At 39.2% G+C, this 18,607-nt stretch overlaps 1 protein-coding gene across 1 annotated transcript in view; it reads right to left on the bottom strand.

The window, feature by feature from the left end:
- The window catches only part of TIAM2 (TIAM Rac1 associated GEF 2), a 168,764-nt gene that overhangs the window by 38,605 nt on the left and 111,552 nt on the right, over positions 1-18,607 (bottom strand). The window contains 7 exon segments of the mRNA XM_032682222.1: positions 12,378-12,396; positions 12,398-12,627; positions 13,680-13,772; positions 14,605-14,623; positions 14,625-14,684; positions 15,101-15,211; positions 17,920-18,087. Of these exon segments, the coding sequence (XP_032538113.1) occupies positions 12,378-12,396; positions 12,398-12,627; positions 13,680-13,772; positions 14,605-14,623; positions 14,625-14,684; positions 15,101-15,211; positions 17,920-18,087 (700 nt within the window).

Here is an 18,607-nt window from a genome sequence, read left to right as displayed (position 1 = left end):
TTCAAGGAGAGAAAATTAAAAATGGGGGAAATAAATGGAATATCATGTACATACAGTACGGCTAAGATGACTGTGTCAAACTAATCTGCCATCAGCCTTAGATAAAATATGCTTTTAAAGACAAAGAACATAGGATAAATCTAACTTTCTGGAAACTTTGTCCAAAAAAAAAAAAAAGAAACAAGAAACCTTTATAAGATCCCAAGGGAAATTTTCAGGTAAAATGAAAAGGATAGGAATTAAAACAAGGCAAAACTGGCTATCAAGTAAGTACAATAGATTGGTCTGAATGAACTTCTAGGCTGGTAAATTAGATTGCAGATTCTGTCCAAGGTGACTTTGGGGACAAATTTTACTTACTTTTCATTATTTGTCTCAGCAAATAAAGTACAATAGGAAGTACTCCAATTAAATACGCTAATCATCTGAAGTTAATATACAGCATTAATTAAGAGCATGACTGGAGATGTATAAAGGAAATGCAGGATGACCTTGAAGATGAGCTGCAGTTCTAGAATGAAATCACATAGAACAAGGTTTCAGGGATCAGTAGAACAATTCCTTCTATAATCTATGACTCATGAGTTGGAACATGAGAGAGAGAAAAGCATGGAAGTGTGAAAAAGGGGTTAACAACAGGTACTTGTGAGCTAGAGATACTTAGCAATGGTCAAGGGCAGCAGATACTGATCATCATAACACTGGCCAGGATACGTCTAAGGTGAAAATCAGACGACTGGCTTGCAACCATTACATGAACAAATTTCTGGAACAGTCTTACCTGGGCACAAAGAATTCAAACAGTCTATCCTATTTTAAAATTGAATAGGATAAATGTATCAATAGAGTTGTCCAAAGCTTTAACTAGCAGAGGATTGGACATGCCAAGCCTTAAAATCCCTTCCCATCCTAGGTTTGTCTATCACCAGCAATACTTTAAGTTTCATGATAACTGGATATTAAGATCCACACAAAGAATGTTATTACCAAGAGAATATTTATATCACAAGAGCTCACTACACTGATAATTCTCTTCTCCAGGTAATGCTGGAATGGTTCACCTACCAATCCCTGTTTTTCAGTAAGTCTAAAGGCCATTAAGACCACCAAAGCTTTGTTCCTTCTGAGAGTTAGCTCAGACTGAGTTGGCAAGCAGGTGATGAGCCCTGACAGTTGTCCTACACTCCAGCTGCTTGCTGACTCTGTCTCAGACATACATAAAGAACTCCAGTGGTTACACTGCCACAAACTAATCTTTTTCTTATTTGTAGTTCCCTGGCACTTGAAAGGGAAACAGGGCTCTCACTTCCTGTTCTCTCTGCTGCAGTTTTTAATGTCCAGTAGTTACATGTTTCAGATATGGCAACACACACACATTGCTTCAAACAGTTATGATGGGCTTGGTCCAGTCTGTAGAAGGCTGATACCCTGATCTCAGATCAGAGCAACTGACACCATCTTTAAACACTTCAATTGTCCAATGATTTCAGACAGATGTGGCAAAACAGCAATAAAGTGGGCATCATTTCTGGAATATTAATATGAATTTCACTTGAAAAAAAAGTAGGATCAACAATTATAAGAATTGTAAGAGGTCCAGGCTGTCCACTAGGAAAAGATGAATTCAATATTTCACTAATTCCCAAATGTTCTAGAAATTGCCAGTAAAACACAACACAGCCGATCTTCAGCATGTAGATATTCTCCCTCTCCCCATTAAAGAGAGCTTCTATAACATGGCTGCATGGTTTAGCTGGAAATGAGATATTACATTTGGGTAATAAAGTTAAGGCCGGTGTATGGAAAGCTACATTTTTCATTGTTGTGCAGATTCTCCAGACTGATCAGTTAATTATCATAAGCTTACAGTTAACATATTTTTCTAGCCCGTATTACTACCAAGACAAAGTAAACTTCAAGAGAAGATAACAAATATTTCCAAAATCCCTGGTGCAAACATACCAAAGTCTGAGCCAACTCTCAGAAAGGAACAAAGCCTTGGTGGTCTTAATGCCTTTAGACTTATTGAAAAACAGGGAGTGGTAGGTGAACCATTCCAGCATTGCCTGGAGAAGAGAATTATCAGTGTAGTGAGCTCTAAAATGCTCCCTTGGAGACCAGCACTCATAGCTTCAGTTGAACAGTTCAACCTGGTAGGTAGCACATATACATGTGCTTATTTCTTTTGGTTCAACACAACTAATATATTTCAGGTTTTCAACAGTATATTTACTCTTTTGTAATGAAGCCAAAAAAATAGGTCTGTAAGCATTTCCTTCTGTAGCCTTTTCCTTTCTGAAAGACAAGAAAGAGCTTTCAAAAAGTAACAGTTGATCCAAGGAATTTATTGAATGACTTTCAAGAGACATTCTCACAGTCTCTGTTAAAGAAGGCATCCAAGTTTCACCAGAGATATGAAGGGTTCTGGGTTCACTAGTTCAGCTATGAATAACTTATGTCTTGCTTATAAGACCTTTCAATTCTTTGGCTCATGTTATCCCCAGGATCAGCATGGAAAGGGCACCCAGCAGCTGGCATTTAGGACAGAGCGCACACTATTTCTACAGCCTTTTAGATTTCTGTCTAGATTGCAAAAGCACATTAACAGTGGTAAGGAAGAAGAAAAGCAATAGAAGATTCCATGGAAGATTCATTAACTGACTCACAACGGCCATTTGCACTGGAGAAATTGCTAGTAAGAGTGAGGAGTGTCTAGAAGACGAAGTGTGGGCATACAGTTAGGTAAGGTTTAGTAAGCTGTGATACAGGAGGACACTGGAGTTGCTCCAGGGTTCCATCATGAAGGCCCAGGTCAGGAAACATCAGGAGGTGTTTGGAGGCATAGAGTTCTTCAAGGCCTTCATAGAAAAGCAGGTTTTTTTTCTTCAAACTCTCTTTTGCCAGAGAAGGATGATTAGAAATTTGGTGATACATCAGCTGAAGAAAAATTCAGAGTGCATAACACAGGAATGGTCCAGCTCAAGTGACACATGGAGAGCTTAATTTCCACCTAGGAAAGTGGGCAAGCTATTAATCTATTTCTTTTGCATGTCATAGTAGCAAATAAATAAACAAACAAATCAATTTTTGGACTCATATCCTACTAGTACTAGCCTCAACATATGAAAAATGACTGCTACACCCAGGGCTTATTCATGAAGAGATTCATGGTTTTTTAGACCAAAAACTCTTCAAACAACTTCTGCACTAAGAAAACAGGTCTAAGGGAATGTGGGTAGGTTGCAGCTACAGATAAGAAATTCCATTGAAACAGACCATATCCTCTACTACTTCAAGCTGAAAGCCAAAGCAATTTGATTCATTTTTATCTTCATTGAGGTTTTCTGTGAATCTGGGCAAGAGACTGAGGTACAATAGACCCCAAGTGCAGATTCTTATTAATCTCCAGTTAAGTTTTCCAGATTTAAATGAATGTTCATGTTAGATCAATTAATGGAATTTATGTAAGTTTTAAACTATTGCACAGTGCCAGTCCATTTTTTTCCCCACGGTTGGTACTCACAGGCAAATATTAGTACTTAAGCAGTCACACTCCAACACTGGAGTAAATTCAAAACTATGTGGTTAACTGTACAGGGGTTTACAGCCTTCACGCTGCTTTAACCAATTGTTAAAAAGATACTGAAATACTAAATTTATTATCATTTCAAAAAAACCTTCCTCTTTTCGCTTACAAAATTTCAAGTTCTTCTGAAAGTCTTTAAGCTAACTTCAGATAATAACTAGCTCAAATTCTCATTATTAAATTAATATGACTAGAGCCTACTAGTACGAGTAACTTCAGTTTCTAGAAAACTAAACATGTTAGGGAAACACAAATAAAATTAACTAAATTCAGCGATTAAGGAACTATTAAATCTCTGCGAGATATTTTGGCTTTATCACCTGTTGGTGTTCTTGGTGTTTTGTAATGTATTTTGGGACTGGCTGGAAAGTATGTTCTCAGCTTATCTTCAAGGCTGTAAAACTGACTCTTTGGCATAGCTAGAAACTCATTCAGGAATTCGTTCAAGCTGTTAAATCTGGAAAGAAAATTAGCATACAGCTGTCATAACATCAGACTTCCTAGATAGGATTCTTAAACATAGAATTACTAGATGCCTGTCACTAACAAGACAAATTGTTATCAAACAAGACAAGCAATTACAGACCAGACAAGAATGTTCCCTTCATGGCCCCTCTCATCCATATGTTTTGGCTTCAGGGAGCAAACCGTGAAATATAAGAAGGTGCTTTACGTGCTTCCTAATGTCCAAACAACTAGGCTGCTTCTTTTGCATATGTGATACTGCCTAGACAAAGAGAAACTCAGGACAAATCTTTATCCACTGTTCTCACCCTTCAGGGAGGAAAGTGACACTTCTTCTTCAAACATTCTATAATTTTAAGTATAGAAAAAGCCAGTATGTTCATGCAAATATTCTTGTGTCATACAGCTTGCTTAGGACATGTTGAGCTACATGCTGAACAGTGGCTTAGCTCCAGTCAGCCACCTACATGTGCAAATTTGACTTTCTGTAGGCTGCTTTATACTTCCTTTTTTTTTTATTATTCCCCCCTCCCCCGAATATCTACAGAAACATCCATTTTGAAGCTGGAGCAGAGTCCTTTAGATTCTTTGGAAGTTCCTTTGTCCATCAACTGCTCATAGTGAGGCAAAGTAATTTGACTCACTGGCTAATTTAGGAATCAATAGGAGATACAAATTATCCACATAATAAGAAATAGCTGTCTATACTTCTGTAGCAATGCCAGATCAGCTCCTGCATCTCAGCAGTATGTTTTTACAGGGTTATTTAACATTCTAAACTTTCTCTGTCTAAGTATCTGCCAGTCAGACAGCTGTTTAGGCTTTTCAGTTTTAAGATTAACAATTCACACTAGCTTCTCCAATTTTTAACTAAATGCATTTGTTTCCTAACAAATGCCTTCTTGCATACAGTCTCACTGGAGGCTAGCGCATCACCCTTCTATTCCAGTTCAACACTGGAGATGTGTGGCTGCAGTACAAAGGACAAAGACACAGGAGAACCCATGTTAGGTCACCACCATCCTCTTTAAAAGTCAGCAAAGGCTACAACCTACTGCTGCCATTACGTCTTCCAGGCTGCTACTGCTAGACATGCAGGAGTGCTGTCAGTGGTCCCTCTCCTCATTTTTGCACCTAGTGCAGGATTGTTCACGTGTGATGTCTTTCACCACTGTCAGAGGTCATTTGCACTGAGAAGAGCTGGAAAGCTAATGGAGCTAGACTTGCCCAGGTTTCAAGTGTACCACCCTAGTGGTACATTTTCTTCTCCATCTCAGATTCATATTAATGAAAACAGAAAGGAAAAAGGGGAAAAAAGAGTTACTTAATAGTTTAGCAAGAATGTGTGGCTAGCTTAGGCAGTTTTTATAATTACTCAACCTGCCTTTCCTCTGTGAAACACAGAACATCCACTGTTTGATGTGTTTCAAATCATGCCTAAGGCAATAGTCTATATGTGGATGTCTCTAATTTTATCACAATTAATAAATCTTTTTGCTATCCATATTATTACTCTACAGAATTCAGTAGGAAGGGCAATATGATGATCTATGCCTACATATCACTGAGCCAGAAGATACAGCTATACAGGGTTTAATGGAGTTTACACCAGGAAAAGAACAACAATTTGGCCCGCTGACTTCACAGGGATTAAATCATAGCAGCATTTTATAGTATAAGCAATTTTTTAATTTGCAATACACACATCTAGCAGAAAGCCAACAGGACAGTTTAGCAGCAGCAAGAGTTCATTAAACCACCACTCTTGGGAAACATTTGTATTGCAAAACATGCATAGGCAACAAGTGCTCGCTCCTGTGGATTCAGCTTCTGAAGAGACAAATGCTTTCTCTGAATTAATCTCTACACTGCTACAGTCCCCTGTATTGTCACAGGCCAGACCTAGTCTTTTCCCAGCGATTAACAAGAAGGCAGGACAAAGACACTTGTGTTAACAGCACACAAACAGCTGGAGCAGGAGCCAACCTGCCACAGTTGTCCAAGACTACTGTCAACACACACCTCACCTCTTAACCTTGCTCTGATGAGTATGTTCTATCACATCTATGTGGCTTCCTGCTGAATTGGCTAATAACTAAAAAAGAAAACCCAGCAGAGTCATCTAACTTCAGGCAGACAAGCAGTCATGCTGCATAGACAACTATGTATCTATGTTAAAGAGAGGCACTAATATGTTGCCTCACACCACACAAATCATCAGATAGTTGGTATTAGATTCAGTAGGCAAAAGGTAGCAATGTATGCAGACCTGCACAATTCACACAGATCAGAGCCCATATCTAACAGGATTGTGAGTGTCCTTAGGACTCGGGAAGCTAAGAAGCAATATTCACCTTTTGTGAGCTCAAAAGAATTTCTTGTGAAAGAATCAAACAGATTTCTTTGATTACACTCACATGAAGCACAATGAGAGATGTGCCCTATGGCATGATGAAGAGAATTTAAATGTTGAAACAGCAGCTAGACAAATAGGACCTGATTTGGCAGAACTAAAAGTGGAAGTTATTTTAGAAATGCTTTTCAGTTAAGTTTTAGTTTTACTTTGTTTACAAAATGCTTTTAACATTACATTAAAGACGTTTCTGAAAAACTATAGGCAAACAGCAATAAGCAGAGTGGTCTGAGTCAGTGCTCCAGGCACAGCCCCAGCTGTCTGAGGCTAGAGACCAGCTTAGTCCTCCTGACTTTCTCTCTTCTCTTAAGTGGTACACACAGAGGATGTAGGGACTGCTATCTGGAAAGGCGTGCACAGTGACTTGCAGAGAACCAGCTGGCAGAGCTGACCTCTGTCTTTCTTTTCCTCCCTTAACTCAGTGGTATCTGATGAAGCTGAATGGAGTTTTCTGAGAAGCAGTGATTGTAGTTACGCTTTACAGAGGCACCTAAACCACCTAGAAAATTGCATTTGAAACAGAAGGTACCTTGGAATTGAATCCAAATCAGTTATTATTAAGAATATATTTTTTAAAATAATTTAGTCATATCAAAATTAAACTTGTGGACAACTGATGTGCCTTTGCTTCTGTGTGTCCTTGCTATGATTAAAATCAGAAGCTGCTCAAGTCTTGGTAAACAGAAGAGCTACTTTTCCATGTGAGGATTCAAACCACTGATCCTCCTCCTGAAGCAGTGGCACTTTGAAAAGTATTTCAATGCTTAGCAGAGCAGGAGCTGAAATGTAATTGCTCCTCTCCAGCACATAGCCCAGCCACTTGTCCAACAGCACAAAGCCTGACTCTCTCTCCCTGACTCCAGCCATGCCTTATAGAGTATGAAATAGCTTCATTGGGAGTGACTCAAACTGGCATGTCCCAGACTACACCACTGCACAGGGATTAGTGCAAGAGGAGGGAAAGCAGAGGGCAAAATCCATGCTCCAAAATGGCTAGAGAGGTGTTCTGTGGGTAGGTCAACTGAAGGAGAGCTTGCTGCCTCTGAGAGTAACTCTCCTTATGACCAGCTCTCCCCCAGCACCTGCCTACTCCCCGCTCCTCCTCCTTACCTGGTTCTTGTCAGGACTCTGCACCCATCATGCCAACTCCCTGAGTTTGCAGGGGCTGGGGTGAGGGAGAAAGATTTCTCCTTAATTAGCTTCAAGGGCCTCAGCAAGTGCTGCTATCAGCACAGGGGTGGGAGGAGTGCTGTGGGGCTGAAAGGAAGGCTGGAGGAAGAGGAGGAGCAAGCCTTCTCCTGGTAAGTAGCACCCAAGCCTTCTTCACTGCTCCTGGGACTACACCTCTAGAAAGGTGGGCCAGATAGGAACCCAGACCCTACCCCACAGATGAGGAATACAACATGGAGCACAGGAACAACTATGTATTTTTTTTTCCTTTTTTTTTTTAATTGTTTCTTTCCCATTTAGCTTTCTAACCCTCACAGATGGAAGTGTTTCATCATGGAATTGCCATTCCCCACCTTTTTTTTTTTTTTTGCTTTTAATCACAGAGTTCTATTTACAAATTAGTGTTTATTTCAACAGTGTCAGCTAACCAAAATGACAGCTTTTTTTGGCAAAAACACGCTGTTGAAAAAAACCCCATCCAACTCTGACAGCAACTTGCATTCTGCAATGGGTTTTCACACCTACTAATGCTTCTACCTCCTGCCTCAGCACTCCATAGATATACCATAAACCCACACAGCATTGACCTAAATATATAGCTATCATGTGCCCTCTCTGTAGTTTTTTCCTCAGATACCCATGCCATCTTAAAATGAGGCATTTTTTCCTCCACAGCTGTAAGAATTCCAGTCCAATTCCCTCATTTTTAATTCTACTTAAATACTTTTTTAATTTCCTTAGCACTGGAGCTTGGAGCAAATTTAGTTGCTCTGTTATTTGGGTTTCCACATTTATAGGTGCATTTTTTAAAAGTATTTCATCTCGTTTCTTTTCCAGGATAAGCTCATGATTAGCCAAGCAGCTAAGCAGCAAGAACATAGCATTGCCATGTGGCAGATCAAATGACACAACCACAGCAGGTCCAAAATACAGCTACAAGGATATAACAACCTCTTGGAGAAAATGAATCACTCTCAGAAATTCCCTGGGAATGATTTTCAGGAGTGGCAGAGTTAGTGGGTTTGGAGAAAGTCAATCACTTCCCTTCTGTACAGTAAAGGTTGCCAAGTTTGCCACAAGGTATAACTGGATATCTTCAACGTAGCAGAATATGTACAAAAAGGCACTCACCAGAGTTAGCTGAGCAGCTACAAAACTGTAAACAAATGTGGACAAACTATTACCACCCAGGCTATACGAAGCCAGTGATTTAAAGTAAATTCTGTTTTGCTTCTGTCTGGTGGTCATCACTAAGTGCTAGGCAGGGCATTACTGTCTGACTTTGTGCTGAAAATTTCCATTTTCTAAGCACTTGTTAATTTTAGCACATTAATCCTCACAGTACTCTAGAAAGACAGAGTAAATTTTATAAAAACAGGGAGGCAACAGCAGAAGGTTTTCAACTCTTTGTACCTTGAGCCAAATTGTACTTGATTTTTGAAAGAGGTCTCCTCTGCTAGCACCAGCTGACTTTCAGAGGTGCTGCTTTGGAAGAACAGACTCAACATGGACAAGCAAACATTAGAAATTATATTTGAAAAGTGCGGTCTTAAGAGTGACCCACTCAACTCTACCAAAGGAGACAGAGCAGTATTAAACAGGATAACCAGGGGATCAGGTCCAGCCAGCATGGGTTTAGGAAAAGTATATCCTGCTTGACCAACTTGATCTCTTTTTATAACAGATGACCCACCTAGTGGATGAGGGGAAGGCTGGGGATATTGTCTATCAGGACTTCAGTAAAGCCTTTGAGATTGTCTCTCAGAGGATTCTCCTGAAGAAACTGGCTGCTTATGGCTTGGACAGGTGCACTTCTTGCTGGGTAAAAAACTGGCTGGATGGTTGAGCCCAGAGAGTGGAGGTGAAAAGAGTTACATCCAGCTGGCAGCAGGTCATGAGCGGTGTTGCAGGACTCAGTTTTGCTCGCAGTCCTGTTTAATATCTTCATCAATGATCTGGATGCACACTATCAGTCAATTTGCAGGCAACACTAGGTTGGGCAGGAGTGTTGATCTGCTGGAGGAAGGCTCTGCAGAGGCATCTGGACAGGCTGGATCAACAGGCCGAGGCCAAATGTATGAGTTTCAAAAGGTGAAGTGCTGGGTCCTGCACTTGGTTCACAACAACCACATACATCACTACAGGCTTGAGGAAGAGTGGCTGGAAAGTGGGCCAGGGGAAGAGGACCTGGTTGACAGCCAGCTGAACATGAGCCAGCAGTGTGCCCAGGTGGCCAAGAAAGACATCCCAGCCTGTATCAGGAATAATGTGGCCAGCAGGACCAGGGCAGTGGTTGTGCCTCTGTACTCAGCACTCAAGGCCTCACCTTGAGTCCTGTGCCCAGTTCCGGGCCACTCACTTCAAGAAAGACATTGAGGTCCTGGAGTGTGTCCAGAGAAGGGTAACAGAACTGGAGAAGGGTCTAGAAAGTAAGTCATATAAGGAGTAGCTGAGGGGTTGTTAACCTGGAGAAAAGGAGGCTCAGGGTTGATCTTATTGCTCTCTACAATTAACTAAAAGGAGAGTATAGCAAGGTGGGGGTCAGTCTCTTCCCCCAGGGAATTAGTGACAGGATAAGAGGAAATGGCCTCAAGCTGCACCAGAGGAGGTTCAGGTTGAACATCTGTAAGAATTTCTTCACTGAAAGGGTGGTTGAGCATGTAATGGGCTGCCCAGGAAGTGGTGGAGTCACCATCCCTGAGGGTGTTCAAGAAATGACTGGACATGGCACTGAGTGCTATGGTTTAGTTGACATGGTGGTGTTCGGTCAAAGGTTGGACTCGATGACCTATAAGGTCTTTTCCAACCTTAATGATTCTATGATTTCATAAAGACTGGATATGAATTTAAGAGTCCCTAGCCTCCAAATCCCTGCTTGGATCATTAAATGCCCCCTCTGCTTATCTAAAATCTTATTCAATTCAGGACACAGAACAGTTAAACCCTTTATGATTATCTATTAATTCAAAGTAATGCCATTTTCTTCTGTTTCCATTTGAACTTGATCAGGTGATCAGACACTAAGCACTGAATTCAATAAACATAAAAATTCTTCTCATGAGGCTTAATTTAGAACTATTTGTTCTCTTTGAGAAGAAAATAAATCTTTCTTAACTGCTTTTAAGCAGAAAAGCAAATATACTATGTCCCTTTATCTACTAGTGCTTAAAGTATAATATATACTCCAGTAATTTCCTATTATAATGGAATATTTGCACAGGTTGCAAATTTATCCTGGAGGAATGAGGAATCTAGTGAATGGACACATACATTTATTACACTGAATACTCCAGGTAGTGCTGGCCTATGATATCAAGCCAATAAGCTGGATGATAGCCCTGGTATAATTATGTAATTAATTAGCTTTATCATAATTTTTGGTTTATGACACTAACTTTTATGTGCCACTAGTCAATTTAATGGCATTTTAAATTGAAATAAGGCCCCTGAGAGAGATGCTACTTACTGAATCACAAATCTTGTATTCAGTTTTCTTTTAATTTCAAAAGATGACCTAATAAAATTCCTTTATAATTAAATTCATTCTAGCCACTTCTCCTATGTGATTCTTTCTCTTCTTCCATTTTTAATTACAAAAAAAATTCCAATCAGAAAACACTTGCCACCGTAATTATACATAAAAATCAGCGATCCCTTTTGTACCTCTTGCTGTTCCCCTCACACAGCAGTGCATCCTGGCTAGCTTTCCTGCAGAATTTTACTAGCATCCTCCAGAGGTACAGTGAGGAAACTGCACCTTTCAAAGTGAGAAACTAGTTAAATTTCCTTCTATCTTGTTTGAAAAATAGTCAAGACATGGCAAGAAAGGTAAGCAAAACCCCACGTACTTTCTATTTTAGGCAGACATTTGCAAGCGTTCCAGTATCAGAAGTTGTAGTTCTCCAGCAAAGTATGACCAGCTAAAGGAAGGGAAGGGTGACCACGGCTCACCTCCACCAACATAGCAGAGCCCCCCTATATGCCACCTCCTATTTCCAGCCAAAAAGGCAACCCAAAAGTGAGCATCGGCACTTCCTTGGGGCAAGGGGTTGTGATGTCATCCAGGAGCAGTTCTTACCACATAGGCACCTTCCCTACCTGGTGCTCATCATACAGAAACCCATGAGGATCACAATCCTGACACAACACTGTTAGGATACATCCTCCATTCAACGCTTAATACAGCGGTTACATTGAGTAAGAAATAAGAGCAAGACAATCCCTATAAAAGCTGTTTTCATGGGCTTTATTCTACTCAGTGGGCAGCTGCACCCAACAGGAACACTGGGTGGGAGCAGAGCTAAATGACTCCTTTCTGAGGTGATGACGATTCTTGCATTGAAGGTACCCTTAATGTACCTTCATGTAAACCATGGTAAACACAGAACAATACTCCACCTCTGAAAGTCATCACAACATTCCAACCACTGGTGTCTGTGAAATGGATATGTTGGAGGTACCTAAGATGACACAGAACAGTTAAGAGAGCACTTGATAGTACCGGATGGTGCAGCCAAACAGATTAAAATAATATCCTTTCCCTGCAGACATAATCATATTCTGTTCCACTTCTACTCCCTAGAAAATAATAAAATAGCAGACAGATATCGAGCATAAATGGAACTTCAAGAGTTTGTACTTGTGTTTCTAAGGCAAGCATATAATTTTAAACATAACCGAGTTTTAAAAACCAGTGATATTGGAAGTGAGATGAAAGTAATGGAATTATTGTCAACCTCTTACCATTTGCTGTGTTCTTTTTTGAAGTTATCTAGAAACTCTTCCAGGAGCTGTGACTGGTTTGGAGGGGGCAACAAACTCTTTGGATCCCGGGAAATGTCACCATCTGACCAGGATACACATAAGGGTTGCTGGGTCATTCTCACTGTGAGCATTACACTTCTCTGTGAAAACAGCATCTCCATTTGCCTGAGGTTAAGAACAGACACAGCCTCTCCATTTATGCTCAGGATTTCATTGCCTACTCGGAGCCCTGGGAGCATGTGAAAGCAGAGAAGGAAAAATAAAAAAAGAGGTAATATAAAACATAAAGGGTCACAAACCAAACCTTATGGTGATTCACCTTTACTTTTTTGGTTTGAATTCAAACAGCCTAATCCTACAAGTCCATTAGAATCAATGGGAGCTTTATTTGTGCTATAATTATATAGATTGACCTCATGCTTACTTTGATAGGTGTTACACATAGTACAGCAAGTGAGTTGTTTCTGTTTAAAGATGTCACAGAAATGGGTGGGTGGGAAAGCAGCACAGCTTTCAAGAAGATTAGAATAGAGCCACCTCTCACAACCAGATACCACCAGTATACAGCACCATACCACATATTTCATTATCTGGGAATAGCACAACGTTAGTCACGCAGATCAAATTATTCATGCAAAACTGGAACAACAAAGAATGGAGTTTTATCAGCTTTTATATAAATCTAAAGAGTGGCAAATACTGTCTTTCAAGGTCAGCAACAACTAAGTAGACATCACCATCAAGTAGCAAATTAATATCTCTGTCTCCATTTTTCTGGGTTTGTTTTTCAGAGAGCAGAACTCAGGTGATCCTCAAATGTGCTGATGAAGAGAAGCACAGTTTCTGACCAGTGCCGTGGAGAAGCTACTCACAGAAATATATGCAGAAAACTACTTTGGGGAGGAAGGCTACTTTTCCTTGCCAGAAAAGGTGGAAGTGATGGGTCATAGAAACTGATCAAGCCCATGAGGTTCCCTAGTGTGAGATGAACTCTTTCTCCAGTCCTGTTCCTCTGCACAAAAGTACTTGGTTGGATGACTGAATACAGACTTTGTCTCCAAGGCTGAACAAGAACTCTCTCCACTATATTGAAAGGATAGTTTAGTTACACTGTGTACACTATTTTCCTGTATCACATGTTTCCAGTGGTCTTCAGGAAAGATAATGGTGAACAGCAAAAGCCAAGAACTGTTTCAGACAGCATTACTAAACCTTCTTTAAGTTTTTGGATTTTAAAAAGATAATGAAGAACAGTTTTTAAACACAACGATGATACAGTACCTTCCTTGTATGCCAGTCCATCAGGGAGTACATCACTCACAAAGATATGGGTGAGATGCTCATTTTCAGCAACTTGTGCTGTGACAGCAAAGCCTGAAATAAAAGAGGGTTTAATCAAATAAACTTCCTTGGGGACATTTCCCTTTTATTTTGTGTATTTAGTAGACTCTATACAAGAAGGAGGGTACTTCTTGTGAGAACACACCCACAGAGCATACAGAAGTTATTACATTGTTTCCCAGTTATTGTTAGGCCTGTTAAAATTAACAGGACTTTTCAACTCCCAAGAAATGTCATACTCTGCTGTTAAAAAAAAAATAATCACATTTCAAAAAGTAATTTCTACCTCCACTCCATATGACATTTCAATAACAGGCAGCTCATGTCCATCAGACAAAGAGGTGTCTTAAACAGGTCCAAAAACTGGAAACCCAAACTATAAAGCAGCAAACTATATAGACCAGTGAGTGGGACAATCCAGAAAGGAGTAATTTATTGCAGACTTGCAGCTAAAAAACAGCACAAAGCTGCCTTACAAGGGTATCCTTGCAAGGTATATAATTATTCCTAGGTATAACTACCTCCCACAGACAAAAATCCTGTCAGAACTTGTTCCAAAGGACACTGTTGATATGGTGCCAACAGAGGATCCCACTACAAAAAAAGGTAGACCGTGACCATGGCCTGACTGACAGCACTTTTATTAATCCTGGCAAAGGACTTTTGTTTTCTGACAAGTTCATGCTTGAATTATTTGGTCATTTTAGCAAAATTAGAAAGTGGTCTCTTCCAAAACATAAGAAAGACACTTGCAGACTCACACTTTGATCTATCAAGGATGGCTGTACCTGCTCTCAGAGACAGAAAAGTCTGAAGAGAGAAAGCAAGCAATGAGAAGAATACAAGAGAATTCCTGACAGCTTACCATAATCACTTATGTTTTCCACTCTTTGTAAGATGAACATGATAAACGTTCAATGGACAAATTTCTATTTCATCATACACCTGTTGGAAAAAAACAGTAACACAAGTCATCAAATTATGAAAATATAAGCATCAAACCCAAAGATACAGCATGAGAAACAAGTACGTTATTCTTTGCATCAAGACTTGCTGTCTTGACACAGAGCATTGTGTTCCTGTGTAAGCATCACTGCTATCAGTGAGACTAAAGCTAAAGATCAAAAACCCAGCCTGAAGTAGAGACTGACACTCTGCTTTTGTACAAAAAGCCTCACTCAAATCTTCAAACAGTTCTTGAAGAAAGTGTTTGCAGTGCCTAGCCACCCAAAAGTGTGAATAAGGATGACACAATGCAGTCTGGGAACAGCTTTAAACCTTATTTTAGATATAAATTTCACATATTTGTAGGTGATAATTCAACTGCAGCTGCAGACAGAGCTTTATCTAAAAGGAGTCACACTTTCCTGGTCTAATATGTACTCGTATGGTTCAGGAGCACAATACTCAGTATTTTCATCAACCAGTCTTCTGAGTTGAAGGCCATAGTGTCTTGGCTCCAGCTGTTTCATCTAAGGAAGAAAAATAGTTTGGAATTCGTTATTTATTTCCAGAATCCTAGAACACAAAGAAGTGACACACACACACAAAAAGCTTCTAAATCATGCAAAGCAATCCTCAAAAGTAATTTTCCAACTATTTTTGTGGTATAAACAAATCAGATGCATTGCTTAAAAGATAAGGTTCAAGAGCAATTTCCATTTTGCCTTATGATCCCCCCAGATCCTTTCGTAAACATGATGTCTTGGCTATTAGATTAACTGAGCAGTAATATATGTTTCCAAAGATATCACAACTGGTTTCTGTCCTTTTGAACTTAACACTCACAGCCACCTTTTCTATGAGTACTTTCAACAATTAAGTTCTGTTCAGTAAGTTTTGTTCCTGATATAGAAAATGCATATGCATGTATGGGCAGCTAGGAGAGGGGATGGGATAGCAAGTAGGTTCCCTAAGGGTTTGCCTTTATTGGATTTTATTTTTATTGCTGGGTTTCATCTACGATCAGAGAGTTCCACATATTTTTTTTTCACCATGAGGTCAAAGCAAAGATCCTATCTCAACAGGAAGTCAAAGGGAAACAGGAATATTCCCTGAAGATATTAGTCTGAAAGTGCAGAGTCCCTGATGAGAGGCTCTGAAAAATCAGGATACTGGTGACACCATGGCACAAACATTTCACTTTAGCATATTAATAGAGCAATAATTCTAAAACAAGAGGAAGCAATGCTTCTGAAAGAGAAGGAATGACAAGGTCCCTGAGGGTTATTTAACCCCTTTAGTGCATCTCTGCAGCTTACAAATCTAAATCTACTGAGTGAATAGTAATTACCTTAAGATTTTATTACGTGTTGCAGTTTAAGAGTTGCATGTGTTCTATATCCTGAACAATTCAATGTAAATGCACAAGATTTTGTATACATGCTATCCAAAAACCTCAGATGGAAAACAGAAATGAGAAAAGTAGAAACCCCATAAGCGTGGGTGAAGGGAAAAAAACCCCAACAAACAAACCAACAACCCCGGTGAACTTCATCCTTATCCACATAACATTCAAACATGTTCTGTTAAGAAGAAAGATTCCTTACACTCACCAGAGCAGAATGAAAATGTAAGAAGAAAAAGAACCAGGATAGATGAGCAGAAAGTATTCAGCATTAGAGAATGCTTATGAAAAGCTTTACACACAGAATAGAGAGACAAAATAAACAGAAAAACATTTAAGAAAAAAATCAAATAATTTAAAACTAAATTTTCATGCGATACAGACACTGAAAATTAAAAGTCAGCTTGAAAACTACAAATATTTGGAATGATGGAGTAAGAGAAGTAAGGAATTTCCTTTTCAACTTAATTTTACTTAATTTTATTTCCTCCTTTAGGGGTCTTGCACACCACTTTAAGGACTTCAAAATGTTTCAGCTCTACCATGCCACCTGGTGGCCAAATCATGTCTCAGACATCCTTTTGCCTGACAAGGTTTTAAAAGTAAAGGCAAGCATTAAATGTTTTCTCCAGGATTCAGTCTCCATCAGGAAAAGCCACAAGAAGATAATTTCTTCTTAGTGATGCTATGGAGACATAATGGGACTTTGCTAAGTCAGTGTGCTTATTTTGATTTTTAAAACCATAGTTTACCCTGGATTTTTAAAAATTTGTATAACTTAATTTTATTTGTTTGTTTGTTTCTTTGCAAAATTAACACGGGCAATAAGCCATTAAATTGGGCCCTTTCCTTCATTAGAAGCCTCAAAATTCATTAACTTCAAGTCAGTTTAATGACCTCACCTACAAATTCACCCTAACCTCTGCCAAAAGATACAGCTGGATCTTGTGCAGCACAGGACTCCTTCTTCTCCTGTTTTTCCCCTTGTGAAATAAATACAGTATATTTACCAGAAAACAGAACTCAGGGGTAAAAAGTTAGTTTTTCCAAAAAGCTTGTTTGCATAATTTAAGTGACTTGAATCCTGAAGTTAGAGCGAAATTCAAGCACTGACACGTGTGGAGACAAAAGTGCTAGGTACATTGCGATGTTCTAGAGGTGCTGATGTTTGGTCTGTAGTTAAAACTAGCATCTCTATTTTAACTTCAACCTGTGACTCAGTTTTCTGTCCCATGATCTATAGCAATCCCTCTCAAATTGTGGCACTGACTTTCACAAGGGAATTCATGCTTTGAAATTCACAAATAGAACTGGTATTTAACTAAAAGCTTAAAAAGTTCCTTTAAAAATCAAACATATATGATAGCCTTTATCACAGCAGTCTTAACTGTCTTAATTTCCTGGCATTAACTCCCTTTTGCTCCTCTGTGATTAATTTGCACGGAAAACCAGGTTTGCTGCAAGGACAACGCAGAGTGGACATGTGCTGAGATTACTCAGGGGCTGACTACCTGGCAAACTGCCTCTGCTCTTGAAGTATCAACTGTGCACTGTCTTGAGCAACACCTTTTGAAAACCTTTCCACAATCCTGTGACCTTGGCTACAACATATAAATAACATAACTAAAGGAAAGAGAGCAATGTGCCTTGAGACAGTGACTGGGAGATGCTGGTATTACAATATTATGTATTATTAATATTATATATAATTATTGTATGATTATTATATAATAGTGATAATCTTATCACTATTTAGGCATCCTCTGATATGCTATGTTCCTTCTCAAGTCCATGACTATTAATAAGGTGCAATTGTGAATGAAAAGTAAGTACCTTGCATGCCAAAGACAGAACATCCTCCACCCTGTGCTCTGGCTTGAGTGTCAGTGCCACGCCTTGGCCATCACAGAAATGAACATATGTCTGTGTTTCCCAAGCATTCTCCTTCTGGATGCTCTCTGGCACTGAACAGTAGATATTCAAATAATCATCGACTTGCTGCTGAAACAAGGGAGAAATGTACAAGATATGTGGATATTAAAAAAAAAAAACAAAACAAAAACAAACAAGCAAAAGCACAGTTTCATTAGCAGCTTGCACTGATTATGTATTTAGACACAGTGCTCTGAATTTCCAACATGGCAAGCCAGGGAAAGAATTCTGTTACCTGCTCTTATTCACTATAGAAGATCTTATTTTCTAAAGATCAGATTGCACTTCCTGTACATTCCCATTATGGGATTTATATCTTTATTTGATTATAATTGTTGATTTAACTCAATGTGGATATATGTAATTACCTGGTATTATATCACAGTGGAAGTAAATCTTGAAGAAGACTTGACTATTACAATTTTACCTAGTTACCAACTGTAAAATGACTCTATAAATAACTCTATAAATAAATAAACAAACAAATAAATGTAATTACTGTAATTTTGACAGAAAATGACAATACAGTAAACTTCCAGCAGAGAGCACTGTGGAGCAAGGCTAGTCATAACATAATAAAGTACTAAAG

The sequence above is a fragment of the Chiroxiphia lanceolata genome, chromosome 3, assembly GCF_009829145.1.
Source record: "Chiroxiphia lanceolata isolate bChiLan1 chromosome 3, bChiLan1.pri, whole genome shotgun sequence".
NCBI classification, from domain to species: domain Eukaryota; kingdom Metazoa; phylum Chordata; class Aves; order Passeriformes; family Pipridae; genus Chiroxiphia; species Chiroxiphia lanceolata.
The sequence above is the reverse complement of the archived record's forward strand: the minus strand, read 5'-3'. Positions and strand labels throughout refer to the sequence as shown.